This window comes from Microtus oregoni, unplaced genomic scaffold (genome assembly GCF_018167655.1).
Source record: "Microtus oregoni isolate MIOR12 unplaced genomic scaffold, Mior012 000170F_ref0000392, whole genome shotgun sequence".
Taxonomy (NCBI): domain Eukaryota; kingdom Metazoa; phylum Chordata; class Mammalia; order Rodentia; family Cricetidae; genus Microtus; species Microtus oregoni.
The window spans coordinates 702,178-723,202 of record NW_024544826.1 but is presented as its reverse complement, the minus strand read 5'-3'; the positions used below and the strand labels follow the sequence as shown (position 1 = coordinate 723,202).

The following is a 21,025-nucleotide window of genomic DNA, read 5'->3' as shown; positions in this document are numbered from 1 at the left end:
TTCGGTTTCTCAGGAAATTCCGGATCAACCTACCCCTGGACCCAGCAATACCACTCTTGGGAATATACCCAAGAGGTGCCCTATCATATGACAAAGGCATTTGTTCAACTATGTTCATAGCAGTATTATTTGTAATAGCCAGAACCTGGAAACAACCTAGATGCCCTTCAATGGAAGAATGAATGAAGAAAGTATGGGATATCTACACATTAGAGTACTACACTGCGGTAAAAAACAACGACTTCTCGAATTTTGCATGCAAAAGGATGGAAATAGAAAACACTATCTTGAGTGATGTATCCCAGACCCAAAAAGATGAACATGGGATGTACTCACTCATAATTGGCTTCTAGCCATAAAGAAGGGTCACAGAGTCTACAATAGGTGAATCTAAAGAAGCTAAATAAGACGGTGAACCCAAGGAAAAACATATAGTTTTCCTCTTGGCTAAGGGAAGTAGACAAAATTACGGGGGAGAAAATTGGAATCTTGGGGGTGGGGTGGGATGTGGGTAAGGGGAGATGGGAGAGAAAAGTTAGAAGGGAAGGAGGGGGGGGTCTTGGGGAAACAGGAGGATTGGGATAAAGGAAGGTTGGACAGGGGAGCATGGAACCACAATTCTTAGTAAAGGGAGCCACGGTAGAGTTGGCAAGAGACTTGAACCTAGAGTGGCTCCCAGGAGCCCAAGGCAATGTCCCCAGTTAGTTCCTTGGGCACCTGAGGATAGGGAACATGAAATGACCCTATCCTATATTAATACTGAAGAATATCTTGCATATCATCATAGAACCTTCATCTGGTGATGGATGGAGATAGAGACAGAGACCCACACTGGAGCACTGGACTGAGCTCCCAAGGTCCCAATGAGGAGTAGAAGGAGGGAGAACATGAGCAAAGAATTCGGGACCACGAGGGGTGCACCCACCCACTGAGACAGTGGAGCCGATCTATTGGGAGCTCAGCAAGGCCAGCTGGACTGTGACTGAAAAAGCATGGGATAAAATTGGACTCTCGCACTGGCTTTGTGTGAGCCTAGGCAGTTTGGATGCTCAACTTACTAGACCTGGATGGAGGTGGGGGTTCCTTGAACTTCCCACAGGACAGGGAACCCTGATTGCTTTTCAGGCTGAGGGGGGGGGACTTAATTGGGAGAGGGGAGGGAAATGGGAGGCGGTGGCGGGTAAGAGACAGAAATCTTTAATAAATAAATAAATTAAAAGAAGAAAAAAAACTGGACTCTCTGAACATGGCGAACAATGAGGGCTGATGAAATGCAAAGGACAATGGCACGGGGTTTTGATCCTGCTTAATGTGCTGGCTTGGTGGGAGCCTAGCCAGTTTGGATGTTCACCTTCCTAGATATGGATGGAGGGGGGAGGACTGTAGTAATATGGGGCGGCACGGCTGCGTCCCCCACACCCGGCCGCCCACATGGCTAGCTTATGCTCCGAAATAACAACACACAAACTGTATTCTTTTAATCACTGCTTGGCCCATTCTCTTCTAGGCTAATTCTCACATATTAATTTAGCCCATTCCTTATCATCTGTGTGTAGCACCCCAAGGTGTGCTTACCGGGGAGATTCTAGCCTAGTCCATCCTGGGTCCGAGCTTCATCCCGGGAGCAGGGCATGGCGTCTCTCTCAGGCGTCTGCTCCCGCGAGGAGCGGTCGAGTCTCCGAGCTCACTTCCTCTTCCTCCCAGCATTTTGTTCTGTTTACTCCTCCCACCTATCCTCTAACCAATAAAATGGGCCAGGGCAGTGCCTTTATTAGTCAATGACCTTCCTCCATCAGAGGACCTAGGACTTACCACAGGGCAGAAAACCCTGACTGCTCTATGGACTGGAGAGGGAGTGGGAGAGGAGTGGGGGGAGGGGGAGAAGGGTGGGAGGAGGGGGAGAGGGTGGGAGGAGGGGGAGGGAAATGGGAGGCTGGGAGGAGGAGGAATAAATAAATAAATAAAAAAATTTTGCCCAAGAGCATGGGAGATCTTTTCACTTTCTGGTGTCTTCTTCAATTTCTTTCTTCAAAGTTTTAAAGTTCTTGTCAAACAAGTCTTTCACTTGTTTGATTAGAGTTACTCTGAGATGTTTTATGCTATTTGTGGCTATTGTGGAGAGTGTTGTTTCTCTGATTTCTTTCCCAGCCCTTTTATCATCTGTGTACAGGAGGGCTACTGATTTTTTTGAGTTAATCTTGTATCCTGCTACATTACTGAAAGTGTTTATGAGTTGTAGAAGTTCCTTGGTAGAATTTTGGGGGTCGCTAATGTAAACTATCATATCATTAGCAAAACAGTGAGATTTTGACTTCTTCCTTTCCAATTTGTATCCCCTTGATCTCATTTGGTGTTTTATTGCTCTAGCTAGGACCTCAAGAAATATATTGAATAGAATGGAGAGGGTAGACAACCTTGTCTTGTTCCTGATTTCAGTGGAATCACAGGGAGTTTCTCTCTGTGTAGTTTGATGTTGGCTGTTGGCTTGCTGTATATTGGCTTTACTATGTTTAGGTATGTTCCTTGTAACCCTGCTCTCTCCAAGACCTTTATCATGAAGGGATGTTGCATTTTGTCACAAGCATTTTTTGGCACTAATGAGATAATCATGTGGTTTTTATTTTTCAGTTGGTTTATATGATGGATTACGTTGACAGATGTTTGTATGTTGAACCATCCCTGCATCTCAGGGATGAAGCTGACTTGATCATGGTGAATGGTGGTTCTGATGTATTCTTTGATTAAATTTGCCAATATTTTATTTAGTAATTTTGCATCAATCTTCATGAGTCAAATTGGTCTGTAATTCTCTTTCTTAGTATTGTCTTTCTGTTATTTGGTTATCAGGGTAATTGTAGTCTCATAAAAAGAGTTTGGCAATATCCCTTCTGTTTCTATTGTGTAGAATAATTTGAGGAGTATTGTTATTGGTTCTACTTTGAAAGTCTTATAGAATTCTGAGCTGAAGCCATCTGGTCCTGGGCTTATTTTGGTTGGGAGACTTTTGATGACTGATTCTATTTCTTCAGCAGTTATAGGTCTGTTTAATTTGCTTATCTAGTCTTGATTTAATTTTGGTAAGTTATATTTATCCAGAAAGTTGTCCATTTCCTTTAAGTTTTCCAATTTTGTAGAGTACAGGTTTTCAAAATATAACCTGATGATTCTTTATATTTTCTCCATGTCTGTTGTTACTTCCCCCTTTTCACTTCTGGGTTGGGGTTTCCCTTCTAGTGTTTTGTGTAGAGCTGGGATTGTGACTAGGTATTGGTGAAATCTAATTTTGTCATAGAATATCTTGTTTTGTCCTTCTATGGTGATTGAAAGTTTTGCTGTGTATAGTGGTCTGGGCTGGCATCTGGGGTCTCTTAATATTTGCATAATGCTTGACCACGACCTTCTGGCTTTCATTGTCTCCAATGAGAAACCAGGTGTAATTCTGATAGGTCTACCTTTATATGTTATCTGGCCTTTTTCCTTTGCAGCTCTTAATATACTTTCTTACTCTGTATGTTTAGTGTTTTGATTATCATGTGGTGAGAGGACATTTTTGGATCCAGTCTATTTGGTGTTCTGTAAGCTTATTGTATCTTCATAGGCTTATTTTTCTTTAGGTTGATTTTGTCAAATTTATTTTCTGAGCTTTTGAATTGAACTTCTCCTTCTTCTATACCTATTTTTCTTAAATTTGCCTTTTCATTGTGTCACATATTTTCTGGATAGTTTAGGTTAAGCTTTTGTTAGATTTTGTGTTTTTTTTTAACTGATGAGTCTATTTCCTCTATTGTATTTTCAGAGCTTGAGATTTTCTCTTCTATCTCTTGAATTCTGCTGTTCATGCCTGCATTTGTGGTTTCTGACCATTTTCTCATGATTTCTGTTTCTATAATTCTTTTGGCTTGTGTTTTCATTATTGTCTCTGTTTCAGTTTTCAAGTCCTAAATAGTTTCTTTCATATGTTTGATTCCTCTTTTCTTGGTTTTCTTTGAGTGATTTGCTGTCTTACAATTTTTTTCTTTGTCTTTTCCTTCATTTCTTTAAGGGAAATTCTCATTTCCTCTTTAAGAGTTTCAAACATTCTCTTGAAGTTATTTTTTAGGTAATTTTTTTTCTGCTTCATCCGTATTTGGTTGTTCAGGTCTTACTGTTGTAGGGTCTTTGGGTTTTACTGGTGTTGTGTTGCTCTTCGTGGGGCTGCAAGTGTTCGTTATTACCTTTTCCACTCATCTTTTCCTCTAATAGGTTTGCTTGGGGCTGTCTGAGATCCTGTTGATTAATCTTGTAGGTGCAGTGAATCCAAAGCTCAGATTGTTGTTCCTTATGGTACAGTCAATGCCACAGTTCTAGTTACTTTATTGGTTACTCCTTGTTCCTGGAGATAGCACAGTACTCTCCTGTGCTTTGCTCTGCTTCCTTGGAGTCCAAGGCCTACTTTGGCCTAGGTTACCCACTTTGACCTGTTTCTGTAAATACTCATCTGGATCCCCTCCCGCAGATGTCCCTGGCTTAGAGTTGATCCTGCAAAGGTTTCTGGCTCTGGTTTACTGCCTCGGAGTTCCCAGGCTCAGGTTCACCCAGAACCCCACAGGACCTGGTTCAGGCTTAGTCCCCCAGATGTCCCAGACTCATGCTTGGACCCACAGAGGTTCCAGGTTCCTGCCTGTTCCCTTTGGTTTCCCAGACCCATAAAGGTCCTGGCTCAGGCCTAGTTCCTGGGAGTTCCTAGACTCATGCCCAGACCCATAGGGGTCCTGACTTAGGTCTACTCCCTTGAAGGTGCCAGATTCATATCTGAACCCTCAGCAGTCTCTGTCTCGCTCCTACATAGCTTTCTGTCTCATGGTGTTCTGAAAATTACGTTGCTGCTCTGGAGTCTTCATAGTATAATGTAAAAATGCTATTTCTTTACAAAGAAAAATATAAAATATTACATTTACTAGATTGTTTTTGTTTTCTGAAGATTAGTCACCAGAGGCTTTTGCTGTTTTTAGTAATTATAAAGTTTGTTGGGTTTAAACAAATTGTAGCAGGATGTTCCACTTTGAGATCAGTTAGATTATTCTGAATTTAAGTGATCATTTTCTGAAGGAGTAATATGAGAAAATTCAATAATTTACCAGGGGTAAATGATACATACCAGGATCTACTTGTGTTTTATTCCCACAATAGTACTGAATATAGCAGTTTTCTAGCCTAACATATTCATGTGATTTTGATCCTTTCACTAGAACAGTTGCCATTATTTGGGTCAACTCTATGCTGTATTCTTAAATTATCTTATAAATGGCCAAGCCAATCTCCATTTCTCCCACCCGTGAAGATTTTCAAATGGCAATACCTCTTGTTTTGACTCTCATAGAACTTGGTAAATAAAAGCCATCATTCATAGGTCTCAAACTGGAAAAATATTTTTCAAAACCTCACTCTGGTCATTTTGATGTCTATGTCACATCTGAAAATGATTGTGTTGACCTTGAAAATTTCTCAGTAAATGAGGAAAAAGATAAAAATTAATTAATTTTAATATAAAATTTACTAGCTTGTTGGAAAAAAGTTAGAATTTAAATGCTGATTCTTTGGCTCTATATCTTTTTCACATTGATGTTCTATCTTATTAGGTATCTAAAATTTTAGAATTTGATGATGTAATTATATCCATTCAAAACACTCAACAAGTCTTTCCATGCGGTGCTTTTGGTCTGTTGGAGCTTGGCTGTTCTCGACCAGCGGCGAGGCCGGCGCACCACAGCCATGACAGAGGCTGATGTGAACCCGAAGGCCTATCCCCTTGCAGATGCCCACCTCACCAAGAAGCTGCTGGACCTTGTTCAGCAGTCGTGCAACTACAAGCAGCTTTGGAAAGGAGCCAATGAAGCCACCAAAACCCTCAACAAAGGCATCTCTGAGTTCATCGTGATGGCAGCAGACACTAAGCCCTTGGAGATCATCCTGCACCTCCCACTGCTGTGTGAAGACAAGACTGTCCCCTATGTATTTGTGTGCTCCAAGCAGGCCCTAGGACGGGCCTGTGGGGTCTCCAGACCTGTCATCGTCTGTTCAGTTACCATCAAAGAAGGCTCTCAGCTGAAGCAGCAGATCCAGTCCATCCAGCAGTCTATTGAAAGGCTCCTGGTGTAGGCCTGTGGCTCTGCCCTTCCTGTCTGCTCCCACCCTACTCTGTATCATACCATCTGTTAGCATGTAGTGTTTTCAGCGAGTTTCCATTATAAATGTTGTACTACATCTGGTTTTTGTATTTTTTTTATAATCTTACAGGGTTGTTCTGTCCCATCTCTCCATCCTCTCCTACCATTTTTTAAATCTGTTTCACTTAATCTAAGTGGAATGATATCTAAGGCAGGTGAGAGACAGAACATCACAGTTTAACAGTGGGAAGAACCAGGAAACACCTAAGCCAAGGATAGTGTCTACTTTCATCTGAAAACTCACTCCTCTGTGCAGGACAAGATGACAGTAACACTGGTCCTTCACGCCTATGCATAGGAGACATCCATATATGCTATCATGACTGAAGATTTTTCTTTGGGAGGCAGCCCCCCCCCCCCCCCGCCGCCCACAGTCATTTGAAGAGAAAATCTGATAATGTTAAACCTACATCCAAGTGCCATTTATTAATGTTGTGTTTTTGATATGCGTAACCTTCTACTCTCACCCCATTCCCTACTGAGGGTATCAAGGCAGTAACAATTCAAAGGGATGGTCTGCAGACTCATAGGCAGCCTGAGTTTGACTGCCTGGATCTTGAAGAGTGACAAGGACAGATAGTTGGAATAAAGAATACCGGGGCTGGAACTTAGAGCAGAGACAATGCTATCAGGGACATTCTGCCCTTCGTTGAATGGGGATTTCTTGTGGGGCTGTTTGACACCCAGTTTGAGAGCCCTATCCCTTTCCTCCCTCAACATGGGTCAAATGTATTCTCTGTTACTTGAAGAGAGTGAAAATAATGTTGTTCATTCTTGAGCATCCTAATAAATATGTTCATATTACATTTAAAAAACACTCAACAATTCCACATTGTATAACTTACTAAATTTCAAAAACTTTCACAAGCATAGGGACTTTTTAAAAATGATCTCAATCAGTGGGTTGCTTTTTGTCTTAGTGACAGTATCCTTTGCTTTACAGAAGCTTCTCAGTTTCAGGAGGTTCTATTTATTCAACGTTGCCCTTAATGTCTGTGCTGCTGGGGTTATACGTAGGAAGTGATCTCCTGTGTCCATAGGTTGTAGAGTACTTCCCACTTTCTCTTCTATCATGTTCAAAGGTGTGTTTTAATGTTGTACTTGAGAAAAATGGAGGTTCTGTTTGATTGTTTATAGCTCTTGTGGTTTATCACACCAACAGTCATAAATGAATTTAAATTTAGGCAAACACAAAATAATACAATCCCCTGTGGCTATATAAATTTGCTGGGGGTGGTGGGTATCCCTGCAGGTATCACAGTCGGCAGGGAAACAAATCATGAATATGTAACAGTGAAAACTCAATATAGCTTGACTTGGGCCAGTCAGACTGGATCAAAATTCTGAGAAAGGATCATCCCATGGTTTAATTTTATTGCACATATAAACATAGTACAACTTTGGGGGTAAGATATCTGAGTGACGATTCTTATAACAAAGCTCCAGGGATGTCTATATTGAAATTTTCTGGCAAAATACCTCACTAGAGCAAAGTTCCTGAGATCTTTGTCATGGGAGGCCTTAGCCCATCTGAATGGAGACTGAGGGTGAATGGATGGGGGGGAGAAGAAAGGAGGCAGAGGGAAGGAGCAGGAAGAGGGGGACTGTGGTTGGTATGTAAAATAAATAAAAAAATCCTGAATGAATAAAAAAAAAGAATGAGTTTTATTGACTGGGAAACAGAGCTTAGGCTTGGGCCTACAGAGGAAGCATTTGTAGTGAGCACAAGAATGGATTCTACTGAGGGAGGACACAAAGTACATAAAGTCTCTTTCACAAGGATGAGTTCTATTTGCAGAGAGACAAAACTAATGACTAGAGCCTAAGCAATTCTGGCTCCTAATAGAATAACAAAGAATCACCAGGTTATGCAAACACTTCCACTCTAGCATTCCTGATGTCCTGGCATCGTTTTTCTGTCCTTTTAATAAAGTAGGTCCTACTGTTTAATAAGCTCTATTCTGATGTGGGATTTCTCTCTATGTGCTATGATTGCTATTAATGAATAAAGAAACTGGCTTTGCCTGATAGGGCAGAATGTAGATGGGTAGGGACAACTAAACTGAATGTTGGGAGAAAGGAGGCAGAGTCAGAGAGAAACCATGTAGCCTCGCTGGAGACAGACACCTGAACTTTACCCAGTAAGCCCACTGCCATGTGACAATACAAAGATTAATGAAGATGGGATAAATTTATATGTAAGAGTTAGTCAATAAGAAGCTAAAGCTAATGGGCCACGCAGTGATTTATATAGTTTCTGTGTGACTGTTTTGGGGTTAAGTGGCTGGGAACTAACTAGCAGCCTTTTCCAACATGATTCCTTCAATGCTTTCTTTAAGCCGTACCTTCCATATTAGTTATTGTTTTTGCCCTTGTTCCCATCCAGGTAGTTTAAGGTAAATTCCTATTGCTGAAGACAGCATGCATTGTGAGGTCTTGGTAGAATCAAGCTGGATGTAACTTGGAAGCCTCTTACCTGAAAACTAAATGACTTAATACTGAAATATGCTATGCAATTTGCCAATGGAGAAAAATCAATCAAATCTACCTACTGCTAAGATTTAATGCAACAATAATGAACAACCCACAAATACTTTCTCAAAGATGCAATCATGGTACTCTGATTTTGGTGATAACCAGTGACTATTTAATTGGACCCAAGGCCTTCTCCCTATGAGCCTACCACTAGTTGTTAAGAGTAAAAGAAAAATCTACTTCTGCAAATTTTTAAACTAGCATAATTCATAATTGTCTTCTAAATAGACTTTTTTTGAGACATGTTTCTATGTGTAACAGCCCTAACTGTCCTGGAACTAGCTCTTGTAAACCAGGTTGGCCTCTAATTCAGAAATCTGCCTGCCTCTGCCTTCCAAGTGCTGGGATTAAAGGCATATAGCAACACCGCCTATATATAGACTTTATACACAGGCAGGTATAACTGTCTGCTTTTATTATTTTTGTTTGCTTGTTCGTTTTTGGTCAACTCGATACACAATAGAGTTACTAAAGAAGAGGAACCCACAGTTGAGAAAATGCATTCAAATGGTTGGCCAGGAGGAAAACTGTCGTGCCTTTTCTTAACTAGTGATTAATGTGGGAGTATCACTAGCGCTGGGTAAGTAGTGTTGGGGAATGTAAGAAAACAAAATTATTAAGACATGAGAACAAATTTGCAATCAGCATTGTCCCATGGCTTCTGAATTAGTTCCTGCTTCGAGGTTTTCACTTCTGACTTCCTGCTATGGATTCCTTTGATCATAGACAGTGATGTGGAATTGTAAGTAATTAAATCCTTTCCTCCCCAAAGTGCTTAGGGTCATAGTGTTTTATCACAGCAATAGAAACCATAACAAAGACAGGCTCCCAACTGTCAAAAGAGAAGCTTCATTTTGCAACATACATAGATCATTACAGAAAATCAGAACTGGTCAAAATGCAGAGAGCTATACTGACCATAGGATGCCAAACTCCAGTTGATAAATCTATTACCAATAACTAACACACATAAAACTCAGGAAACATCACAGAAGGGGAAGATATACTTAAAAATGAGGACCAGAAAGTCTGCTGTGTGTTTGTATTGTCTAGATATGTCAGGAAGGCTGCATAAGTGAATTCTGAACCATGTAATTGTCTAAACAAGATTAGAACAGTTGGTATACAAATACCATTGAGGGAAATCCCACAAGGTCTCATCCATAGATTAAGAGTTATAGAAGGTGACTCCTGAGAGAGGGGGAATTAATCTCCCTCATGGATGAACTCACTACTTGGGTTATCTAATATCAGGTTCTACACCCCCTAAGTATATATATATATATGAACAACACTAAATCAACTCATCACTATATATATATATATATATATATATATATATATATATATATATATATATATATACATATATAATTTTTTAAGTAGTGGAGAGTTTGGCTCTCATTTCAATTTGAAAGAGCATCATTAGAATCTCTTTCTATTGTGTTTCTAGGTTAGGCAATCTCTGTTAGTCCATATTTTCAATAGTTATTAAAATATTCTCTGAAACTTATATTGAGCAGATCAAATTTCTGACATAAAAATATGAGCATGATTCATTATTGAAAATATGAGCATGATGCATTGTTGAAAATAATAATTGGTAACATTTTTTGAGAAAGGTGATAACTATATAAAGAATATACAATTCAACCAAATTTTCTAAAAAATCCAAAGGGGTATGATTTGACCCTCATTATACGAATGTGAACATTGAAGCTCAGGGCAATTTTATTAATTTTCCAAAGATTATGTGCTTGAGAGTAACTGAACTAATCTGCAAATTCACTATCACTCTCCCTGTGGATAAGTTCAATATGTTATTCTTCAACCTTTTTAAAAATTTCTCTGGAAAGTGTCAGTACTTAGAAAGGTAAAAGGAAATGTAAAGAGAAAAAAGGAGACATATAAGGGAAATATTATTTATTAAAAAACCTAGTGGAACTGGCATTGTGATATTGCTCAAAATCTCAACAAGTTGAAGCAGAATATTACATATTGAAGATCAGCCTGGGCTACATTTAAAGACCAAAATTGAAAGTTGATATTATCCTATAAGTGTATTTTTAATTTTAGGTAATTTTATTTACTTTTTTATATTACCATAGAAGTCAGCACTACTGTTTTCCTTCTAAAGAAGAGGCAATCAAATATGCAAGATCTTTAGTCCCTAATACAAATTACCAACTGGAAGATATGGGAGTTAAACAAAATACTCATGTTAAATATTACTATAAAGTTGTGTAGGATTAGGTCCTGCTTGCTGGGGTTTCTTTCCTGCCCTGTTCCCACAGCCATTTATCCCCAAAAGAATCACACAGAGGTCTACATTATTAACTCTTATAGCTTATATCAACAAATTATTCTTATCTATGTTAGCCACATAGCTCAGTACCTTTTTCAGTGGGGTAGATCACATCCTGCTTCTTTGGTGATCTGGGCAGGACTGGGAGTAATGGACTTCCTTCTTCCCAGAATTCTCCTGTTCTCATCCCCTAGCCTCTACTTTCTGTCTGATTGATCTGACTATACTCTCTGCCTGGCCAATCAGCGTTTATTAAAAACATGATTGGCAGAGTACAGATAATTCTCCCACACCACTTTCCCTATTTTTTTAAACAAAGAAAAATATCCATAGTCCATTTTGGGGGAATATGGGCATAATATTCCAGGCTACTTCCGGGTGTTTGGGGGTGCTTATAATCTTATAGGTACCTAAAGAAAATTCAGACTTATGATCAAGTCCTGACTGGAGTATCCTGTGAGGCTTGATCATTTCAGGCAGCATCTTGAATCTGTTCTGGATGTAGAACTCTGACATCCTGGCCATCTGTTCCTACTGGAGATTTCTCAGGTGGTCTTCCTTGATCAAATCTGATTTTTCTTTCTTAACTCTGAATGAATGCACAGCCTCTCATTTCCTGTGGAAACAAAAGCAAAATCTCTTCTCTACAGTAAACACACCTTATGACTTCAATTTTGATGTCAAGGTATTTTCAAAATACCAAAATACCTATCTTGGATAAGCAGCACTTATAAGCAAGTATCTTTAGCAGCTGTTGTTCCTACCTCAGCATACAAACAATTGAAAGAGAGAATAACAACATACAGTATCCAGATTCTCTGTGTGTTTTCAATCTTTATGTGGCTTTACTTTAAACTCAATTTCTTTTATTTCATTTATTTTTATTTTAGTTTATTAATTTATCAAAAATTTCTAACTCCTCCAACTCCTCCCAAATGCCCTCCCCCTCCCTCTCCAGTCCTAAGAGAAGTCAGGGTATCTTGTCCTGTGAGAAGTCCAAGGCCCTCCCCCCTCCATCCAGGTCTAGGAAGGCGTGCATCCAAACAGGCTAGGCTCCCAAAAGGCCAGTACATGCAGTAGAATCAAAACACAGTGCCATTATCATTGGCTTCTCAGTCAGCCCTCATTGTCAGCCACATTCAGAGAGTTCAGTCTGATCACATGCTCGTTCAGTTATAGTCCAGCTGGCCTTGGTGAGCTCCAATTAGATCTGTCACACTGTCTCAGTGAGTGGACACACCCCTCACAGTCCTGACTTTTTTGCACATGTTATCCTTCTGCTCTTCATCTGGACCTTGGGAGCTCAGTCCAGTGCTCCAGTGAGGGTCTCTGTCTCTATCTCCATCCATTGTTGGATGAAGGTTCTATGGTGATATGCAAGATATTCATCGGTGTGCCTATAGGACAAGACCAATTCAGTAACCTTCTATTCTGCTGCCCAAGGACCTAGCTGGGGACATCCCCTTGGACACCTGGGAACCCCTTTAGAGCCAAGTTTCTTGCCAAACCTAAAATGGCTCCCTTAATGTAGATATCTTCCTCCCTGCTCCCATATCCACCCTTCCTCCATCTCAACCTCCCAATTCCCCCAAGCTCTTCCCAATCCTTCCCTTCTTACTTTTCTCTTCTCACCCTCCTTTCCTCCCACCCCACCCACACCCCAGTGCTCCCAACTTTTTCCTGGTGATCTTGTCTACTTCCAATATCAAGGAGGATAAATATATGTTTTTCTTTGGGTTCACCTTCTTATTTAGCTCTTCCTGGATCATGACCTATAGGCTTAATGTCCTTTGTTTATGGCTAGAATCAACTAAAGAGTGAGTGCACGCCATATTCATATTTAGGGGTCTGGGTTTTCCCACTCAGTAAAGTGTTTTCTATTTCCATCCATTTGCATGTAAAATTCAAGATGTCATGGTTTTACACCATTGAGTAAAACTCTAATGTGTATATGTGCCAAACTTTCTTTATCTATTCTTCCATTGAGGGGCATCTAGGTTGTTTCCAGGTCCTGGCTATTACAAATAATGCTGCTATGAACATAGTTGAACAAATGGTTTTGTAGTATGATTGGGCATCTCTTGGGTATATTCCCAAGAGTGAAATTGCTGGATCCTGAGGTAGGTTGACTCCCAGTTTTCTGAGAAACTGCCACATTGATTTCCAAAGTGGTTGCACAAGTTTGCATTCCCACCAGTAATGAATGAGTGTTCCCCTTACTCCACATCCTGTCCAGCATTGGTGTTTTTGATTTTAGCCATTTTGACAGGTATAAGATGGTATCTCAAAGTTGTTTTGATTTGCATTTCCCTGATTGCTAAGAACATTGAACATGACCTTAAGTATCTTTTGGCCATTTGAACTTCTGTTGAGAATTCTCTGTTCAGTTTAGTACCACATTTTTTAATTGGGTTATTCAGAATTTTAATGTCTAGTTTCTTGAGTTCTTTATATATTTTGGAGATCAGACCTTTGTCTGATGTGGAGTAGGTAAAAATCTTCTCCCATTCAGTAGATTGCCTTTTTGTCTTAGTGACAGTGTCTTTTGCTTTACAGAAGCTTCTCAGTTTCAGGAGGTCCCATTTATTCATTGTTGCTCTTATTGTCTGTGCTACTGGGGTTATACGTAGAAAGTGGTCTCCTGTGCCAATGTGTTGCAGACTACTTCTCACTTTCTCTTCTATCAGGTTCAGTGTGGCCAGATTTATATTGAGGTCTTTAATCCATTTGGACTTGAGTTTTCTGCATGGTGATAGATATGGATATATTTTCATTCTACAGGTTGACATCCAGTTATGCCAGCAACATTTGTTAAAGATATTTTATTTTTTCCATTGTAAAATTTTATCTCCTTTGTTGAAAATCAGGTGTTCATAGGTTTGTGGATTATTATCCAGGTCTTCAATTTAATTCTGTTGGTCAACATATCTGTTTTTATGCCAATACCGAGCTGTTTTTTTATTATTATAGCTCTATAATAGAGTTTGAAGTCAGGATAGTAATGTCTCCAGAAGTACTTTTATTGTATAGGATTGTACTTTTAGCTTTTAAGACAGGTTCTCTGTGTATCTTTGTCCTAGAACTCACTCTGTAGACCAGGCTGTCTTTGAACTCACAGAGATCTGGCTATCTCTCCCTCCCAAGTGCTGGGATTAAAGGTGTGCACCACCCCACCTTGAATTCAAAGAAGTCTCTCTGCCTCTGCCTCTGCCTCACAAGCGTTGGGATTAAAGACGTCTACCACCACACTCAACTACTCTCTTTTTTCTTTTTTATTTTAAGTACTTTAACCTTTACCCTGCATATATATTTAACACACAGTAAACCATTTAGAGTTTTTTTTTCCTTTGAATCTCTCTTTATTGTATATCTCTCTTTTTCTGACTACATGAGTCTTTAATTTACTGAGCAATATGGAGATGATTAAAGCTATGGCTTTGATGGCTGGCTCCAGCCTATTTCTTAGCTTTCTGTGATTTTAGCCTCATGGTGGATGTACTGGCCAGAGACATGTTTATTGCCACAAATCTACAGCATTTCAAGGTCGCTGCCAGCAAGCAAGTTGCAGCAGTGTGCTCACAAACCACCCTTAAATTCTCCATAGTTGGAGGGCCTGCCTGAAAGAGTCAGAGTTTGCCCTGGCAGGACGGCCCACAAAACCAGAATTTTAAAACAGCGTGAGTTATTTCCTGCTACAGCTGAAAACCAAAAAGCATGCAGTCAGCTTGTCATCAACAGAATGTAAATATTTTGTGGTAGGACCTCCTAAAAGCCTCTCTTAAACGAGAGTTCTTGCTTGCCTCTAGCAAGCATTGGAGACCCGAGAAATTGCTGCTACCAAGAAGCCATGTTTAATGCTGTTATTTTGTTCTAGAATTACTTCCCAAGCTGTGTCATACTTTTTTTTCATGCAGATGTCCATTTGGGCACCATTCTGTAACTGGAGAAGTTGCTGCTTGTGGGGGTTTCTGTCCTGCCCTGTTCCCATGCCAGCAAGTCCACAAAAAATCACACAGAGGTCTCCATAAGTTATAAACTGATTGGCCCATTAGTTCAATCTTCTTATTAGCTCTTATAACCTTTATCAACCCATTATTCTTATCTATGTTAGCCACATGGTGTTAGCCACCTTTTTCAGCAAGGCAGATCACATCCTGCTTCTTCAGTAGTCTGGGCCGGACTGGGAGGAATGGGCTTCCTTCTTCCCAGAATTCTCCTGTTCTCATTGCTCTGCCTCTACTTCCTGTCTGGTTGACCCACCTATACTTCCTACCTGGCCAGACAGCATTTATTTAAAACACGACTGACAGAATACAGACAATTCTGCTGCACCAAAGTTGAGTAAAAATTTGATATCTTTCATTTTGGAATGTAAGCAAGAGCTCTTAAAAAACAAAGTAATGACCTCCTTGGTGAATTTAAATTCCTTCTCTTTTTCTTTGAAGAATGTGTTAAGGCACTATTTCATTCTAAGTTTAGGACAGTTTAGTACATATTAATTCTAATTAACCACACAAGTTCCTTTTACTTATAACTAGTAGGTTATAATTTTCTTCTCCCTAACATGAAGGTTGAGCTACATATCTCTCTCAAAAAAGGTGGAACAGATATGGTGTATACCCTCTCTGCCTAAAACACTAATTTCATTTCTTCAGATCTTATGTCTTTTTTTGACAAATGTATAAGAAGTCTGTGTTAAGATGATTGATACAGTTGCAGGAATATACTCAAAAGTATTACATGAATCTCTTTATGTAGAGGAAAATACTCAGTAGAGTTGAGATAGAATGTACTAAATGTTGGTATGAAAATTAAAACTTCGATGTGTTCACTTACTAAGACATGGCTCTTTTTACTTTTACTTGTGATCCTTATTGCCATATTAAAGCATCTATCATTATTTTCCCATGGGGCATGCCTTTTATTTACCATAAGTTTGAGGTTAAGCTACAAAACTTCAAAAGAAAGAAAACATTGTAATGTCTAAGTAGCCATTGATTTCCTTTCACTGCTGCACATGACTTAATATGAACACCGTGGAACTTTTAATGAGACAGGGTTCCTTTTAATGGAAGTTGGAGGAACTGATCTGGACATTTTGAAAATTACTTTTCTTTAGATGGAATCATTTATAAAAGAGATTACTCATTCTCAGACTTTATAGTTTTATAGATAGAGTCATCCTGTAATCTATGATTCTGGAAATGATTCTATGTTCTCATTGGCATTATGAAAACCCATGTTATATTATTTGCTACGGTCATGCTAATAGGTTATATTAAAATATATAATGGTTATTATGCTCAAAATTATATCATATTTATATATACATAAACATGTAGTTATAAATATCAATATAGTCAATGCTTCAAAATTTTTTCTACTACTTTGAAAATAGAAAACATAAAGTAATATGATCAAATATAAAGTGATGATACATGTATGTTGATACATATAAACTTGGACACTTTTATGTATATTATGTTTACATCAATATTGTTCTTTACTTTGACAATAATTAATAAAAACAACAAAATTTTTTATTAACTATGGGGTAAAATAAAATATTGATATTGAGTAATATCACAATGCTCTGAGTTTTAATATAGTTTAAAATTGCTTCAAGTTAGAGTTAGCTTAAATAAGTTATATTGTATACTTTTCTACTTGAGGATGAGTTGGAATGTAAAATAAATAAAAAAGTATCTATGTACTTAAATACTTAAGATGTACAATATAAATATATACGTACATGTATGTACATGCATATGTATTTCAAAATATTGCCTGCTCTATGTAATGTTACCTGTATGTACGTTTTCAAGGTTGCCTATTTGGTATTGGATAACCAATTGCCATACTCTTCCATGGAGAAGATTATTTCTCCCATTTACCATTTATTAGTTTCCCATAGTTCTATGTGTAAGTCTGAGGCCTTATGGGTTTTGCCTCATTCTCTTTGTCATGTTGATTGGGTGTCATCTTTATGCAGGCCATGTTTTGACAGCCAGGTTTGTGAGACTTTGTGGCTGGAGTTTCTAATATTCATAGTAGACACATTCTCAGGGCAAACTTCCTGGGCCTGTAACTCTTGTAATCTTTTATTCCCCCTATCTGCAATGTTCCCTGAGCTGTAGGTGTAATGTGATTTGTAGAAGCATAAACTGAGACTGGGTTCCACAACTCCATATTTCATTTGATTGTGGTTTTCTCTTATGGTCTCCATCTGCTGCAAAGAGAAATTATCTCTATAAGAAATGAAAACAACACTTATCTGTGAACAAATGTTTAGATTGTTGTTAGGGATTGTCCTAGTTTGGTAATATGGTGATTTGTGATTCGTCCTCTGGGATCCACAGCTTCACTAGTGCAGAGTATTGGCTAGGTTTCTAGTCCCAGTCATATTTCCCCTCTTGTTGAATGTATCTTGAATCCAATTAGAGTGCTGTTGGGTTACTGCTAAGCTCTTTGTGGCACTACTCCACTCTTAGACATTTTATGCCATGCTTGTCTTTGTTTTCGTTCATAGTCATTGTGATATGTAGGAGCTTCTGTTATTTTGGAGGCGTGGATGACATGTAACTAAAGTTTTTTTTTTTTCTTTTTCATCTTGTTTTTTGAAATAGGATAATAAATAACAGCAACTCTATATAATTTGCAACCTTTCAGAGAAACTTCTCTGCTTACTAAAGAAGTATAAACATGATTTCATTTATGTACAGATAGAATTTTTGTTTACTTATAAACATTACTAGGTTACTTTTGGGATTTTGCTCACATGACTTTGAAGTGGAGGAACTGGGATTTCTGAGAAAGGATAATTTTATTTTTGTTGTGAAATGATTTTAGTTGGAAGAATCTTGGAGAAGTCTGAGGCACAAGTTTATATGGAAAAGCCATATAAATTCAGATTCAAATTTCTATACTACATAATTTTGTGACTGTTTTCTGGGTTTGTGCCCATCAAATATCATGTGATTTCATTACTATATAAAATTTAAAGTATTCAAAGGTATATCTTTTAGTAATTTCTTTTCCTGGAGACATTTTTTTTTCTTTTCACAATTTGAGTTTATTTTTAAAATATCATTTTATCTTATATTAGGGGCAAATACTATCACAGGTTTTGAAAGAAAGGATATGTATCAGATTCTCAGAGTCTTTCATCAAACCAAGGATGATTTAATAACCTTTTATTTTTTTTTTTTGTTTGCAAGATGTCAACATATTTCAATGGTAGATCTCATGTCCAGTATCAATAAATGTTTTCTTGTTTCTCAAAATAATTTATTAATCTACAAACTATACATAAACTTAGTTTTAGAAATGGTGAGATATTTGTTCAATAATTTTAGTATAAAGATGTTAGGGGCTGAAAATATGACTCACTGGTTCAGATACTTTTGCTTTTCCAGGGAACACAGGTTTGGCTTCCACCACTCACATAATGGCTCAGAGCTATCTGTAACTCCAGTTCTAGGTTGGTTAAAATCCTTTTTGACCTTGAGTGTCCTAGGCACAACAATGGTGTGCTTACATTCATGTAAGAAAACACTCCTACACATAAAAATCTACAAAATATATTTTTAAAGAAAGATGATTGTTGCAGTGTTATCTACTGTAACAAATAAAAAAGTATGATGTCATTTTTAGAATTTATTTTCCTTAAAATATTAACATTATTATAAACAAAAATAAAAACATCACACATCAACATTACACAGACCCAACACCAAGATAATTCTAAAGCTATACTTAAAGCATATAAAGATATTATTTAGACATTTAATATTGTTTAGAAATATTTTTAAATAACCCAAGTGGTGATTATAGTATAATATAAATAAAGTGATAAAACTTATATAAGTATAATTTCAACTGCATGAAAATTTATCAAAATATTTGAAACAATTTCTAAAATATTAACAGTAATCTTCTTAAGATTTTAGGATTATAAAGATATGATTTCATCTATGTTGTCAATTTTTACAAATATGGAATTATGCATTATTTTAAAATAAATATTGAAAATATTAAAAAGCAAAATAAATCCTTACATACTAAGTATTTGGTATAGTAGTCTTTATATATTGACAAATAATGTATATTTCATATATATTCTTTATTTTATTCAAAAATGTATAAAATAAAGGATTCAGGGGCTGGAGATTTAGCTTGATTAGTAATGAGCTTACTTAGTATGCACAAGGCCTTGAGTTTCATTTTCTATATAGCACATACCGGGTATAATGTCTCATAATTCTCATCCCCAAACCTGGGTGCTGGAGACAGAAGAATGAGAAGTTTAAGTTATCATCTATTACATAGTGTATCAATGGTTTGTCTAGAATGTTTGAGACTCTGTCTCAGAATAAATTATAAAGGACAAGACACAATTATCTGGAAAGTAATTATTTTCATCTTTCAGTATTAAACAGCGATTTGATTGCAGCACTTAGCACTGAGACTTCATTTTAGATTTTGTGACAGATATCAGATTCTGGGTTTCAGAAGGTTACATTAGTTACAAACTCACAAAACTAAAAGTTTTTAGTTTATTTTGAATGTAAATTTAGGGTATTTTGAAAATTGAGCTCTTCTATTAATTACAGCAAATTGCCACAAAATCTGGAAAAGAGAATGTGGCTGGTACGTATTTTTAAGTCACTGCTATTCCCTCTGGAGAATTTCCACTGAAAGCACAAGGGAAAGATAAGTTAGGCACATTTGGAAGTAAAGACAAATCTCCAGCAACATACAATCTCATCAAATAAGGCTGCTCAGATGGATCCACAGAATTTTGCCTATGGCTATGTGAGCTATTCTGCCCCAGAGATAACAATTTCAATTCTGTCTGTGGGATTCACTGGTATACAGCATTCTTTAGAGGATTCTTTTATCCCCACAACAAATAGATTTTCTTACATAGTCTACTCACTGTCCCTCAAAAATTCTAAGTTTTTATAAAACTTTATAGTTAAAAGAATTCAAATATTGACTTGAAAAAATATATCATAAAAACTGGGAGATGTTTATTTTGTTACATAAAAGTTTAGTGCAAGGAAATGTACCATATGGTACATTTAGGTGACTTAAAAGTCACCCAAGTGATGACTTTGGAAGAATAATATATTAAAGCAGTGAGAGTCATGAAAAATAATTTTTAAAAATCTGGTGATGGTTTTTTGAGTGACCGACTTCTGTTCTTCATGTTTATTCACTTTCAATGATAAAAGCACTTCATTTTATTTAATAAATTGAATGTGTTAGTCCTTGTTTTCAATGTGGGGTTATATAATACCTCATAGAATCATTGAAATGGAGGGAGGACTTAGATCACTGTTTGAGAAGGTTCTGCCCATGGTTTCTTGTATTAATATATCTATGCCTGTAGTGAAGTCAGTACATTATGGTGGTTTGCACATGTGGTAGAAACTGTTCACTTAATGGCAGACATGAAATAGGGAGAGATTAAGGGACCGACGCCTGGGCATAACTTTTAAGAACACATCCAATGTGATCAATTTCCTCTAGCTAGGTCATGCATCCAAAAGTTTTTATTTCTTTCCCCATAAAACACCAGTAGCTCCAGACTAAGTGTGCAAAATATGATATTATGGAAGAATTTTACATATTTAAAGGTAATATATAACAATGAACTACTTGTCATTTCCTTGTTTTATCAGGTCAAGGTCCCATACCACTGAATGACATCACTCACTTTTAGGATGGATCTTCCTACCTCAATCCAGTAAGAAATCTGTAACAGATATGTCTACAAGTTTGTTACTGTCTTAGTTAGGGCTTCTATTGTTGTGAAGAGACAGCATAAGCACAGCATCTCTTATAAAGGAAAACATTTAATTGGAGATGTTCACAGGTTCAGAGGTTGAGTTAATTGTTGTCACAGAAGGAAGCATCATTTGTGGCCCACAGGCACATATGATGCCAAAGAAAGAGCTGAGAGTTCTACATCTGC

The 21,025-nt window shown here is 37.6% G+C and overlaps 1 protein-coding gene across 1 annotated transcript; it reads left to right on the top strand.

The window, feature by feature from the left end:
• The first annotated feature begins 5,751 nt into the window (after positions 1-5,751).
• LOC121445267 (NHP2-like protein 1) lies at positions 5,752-6,138 on the top strand. Its single transcript, XM_041647305.1, has one exon. It carries the CDS (start codon positions 5,752-5,754, stop codon positions 6,136-6,138), a length of 387 nt encoding a protein of 128 aa, XP_041503239.1.
• The last annotated feature ends 14,887 nt before the right edge of the window (positions 6,139-21,025 follow it).

Coding starts and splice junctions, on each gene's coding strand:
- LOC121445267 (XM_041647305.1), top strand. CDS start 5,752: ATGACAGAGGCTGATGTGAACCCGAAGGCCTATCCCCTTGCAGATGCC.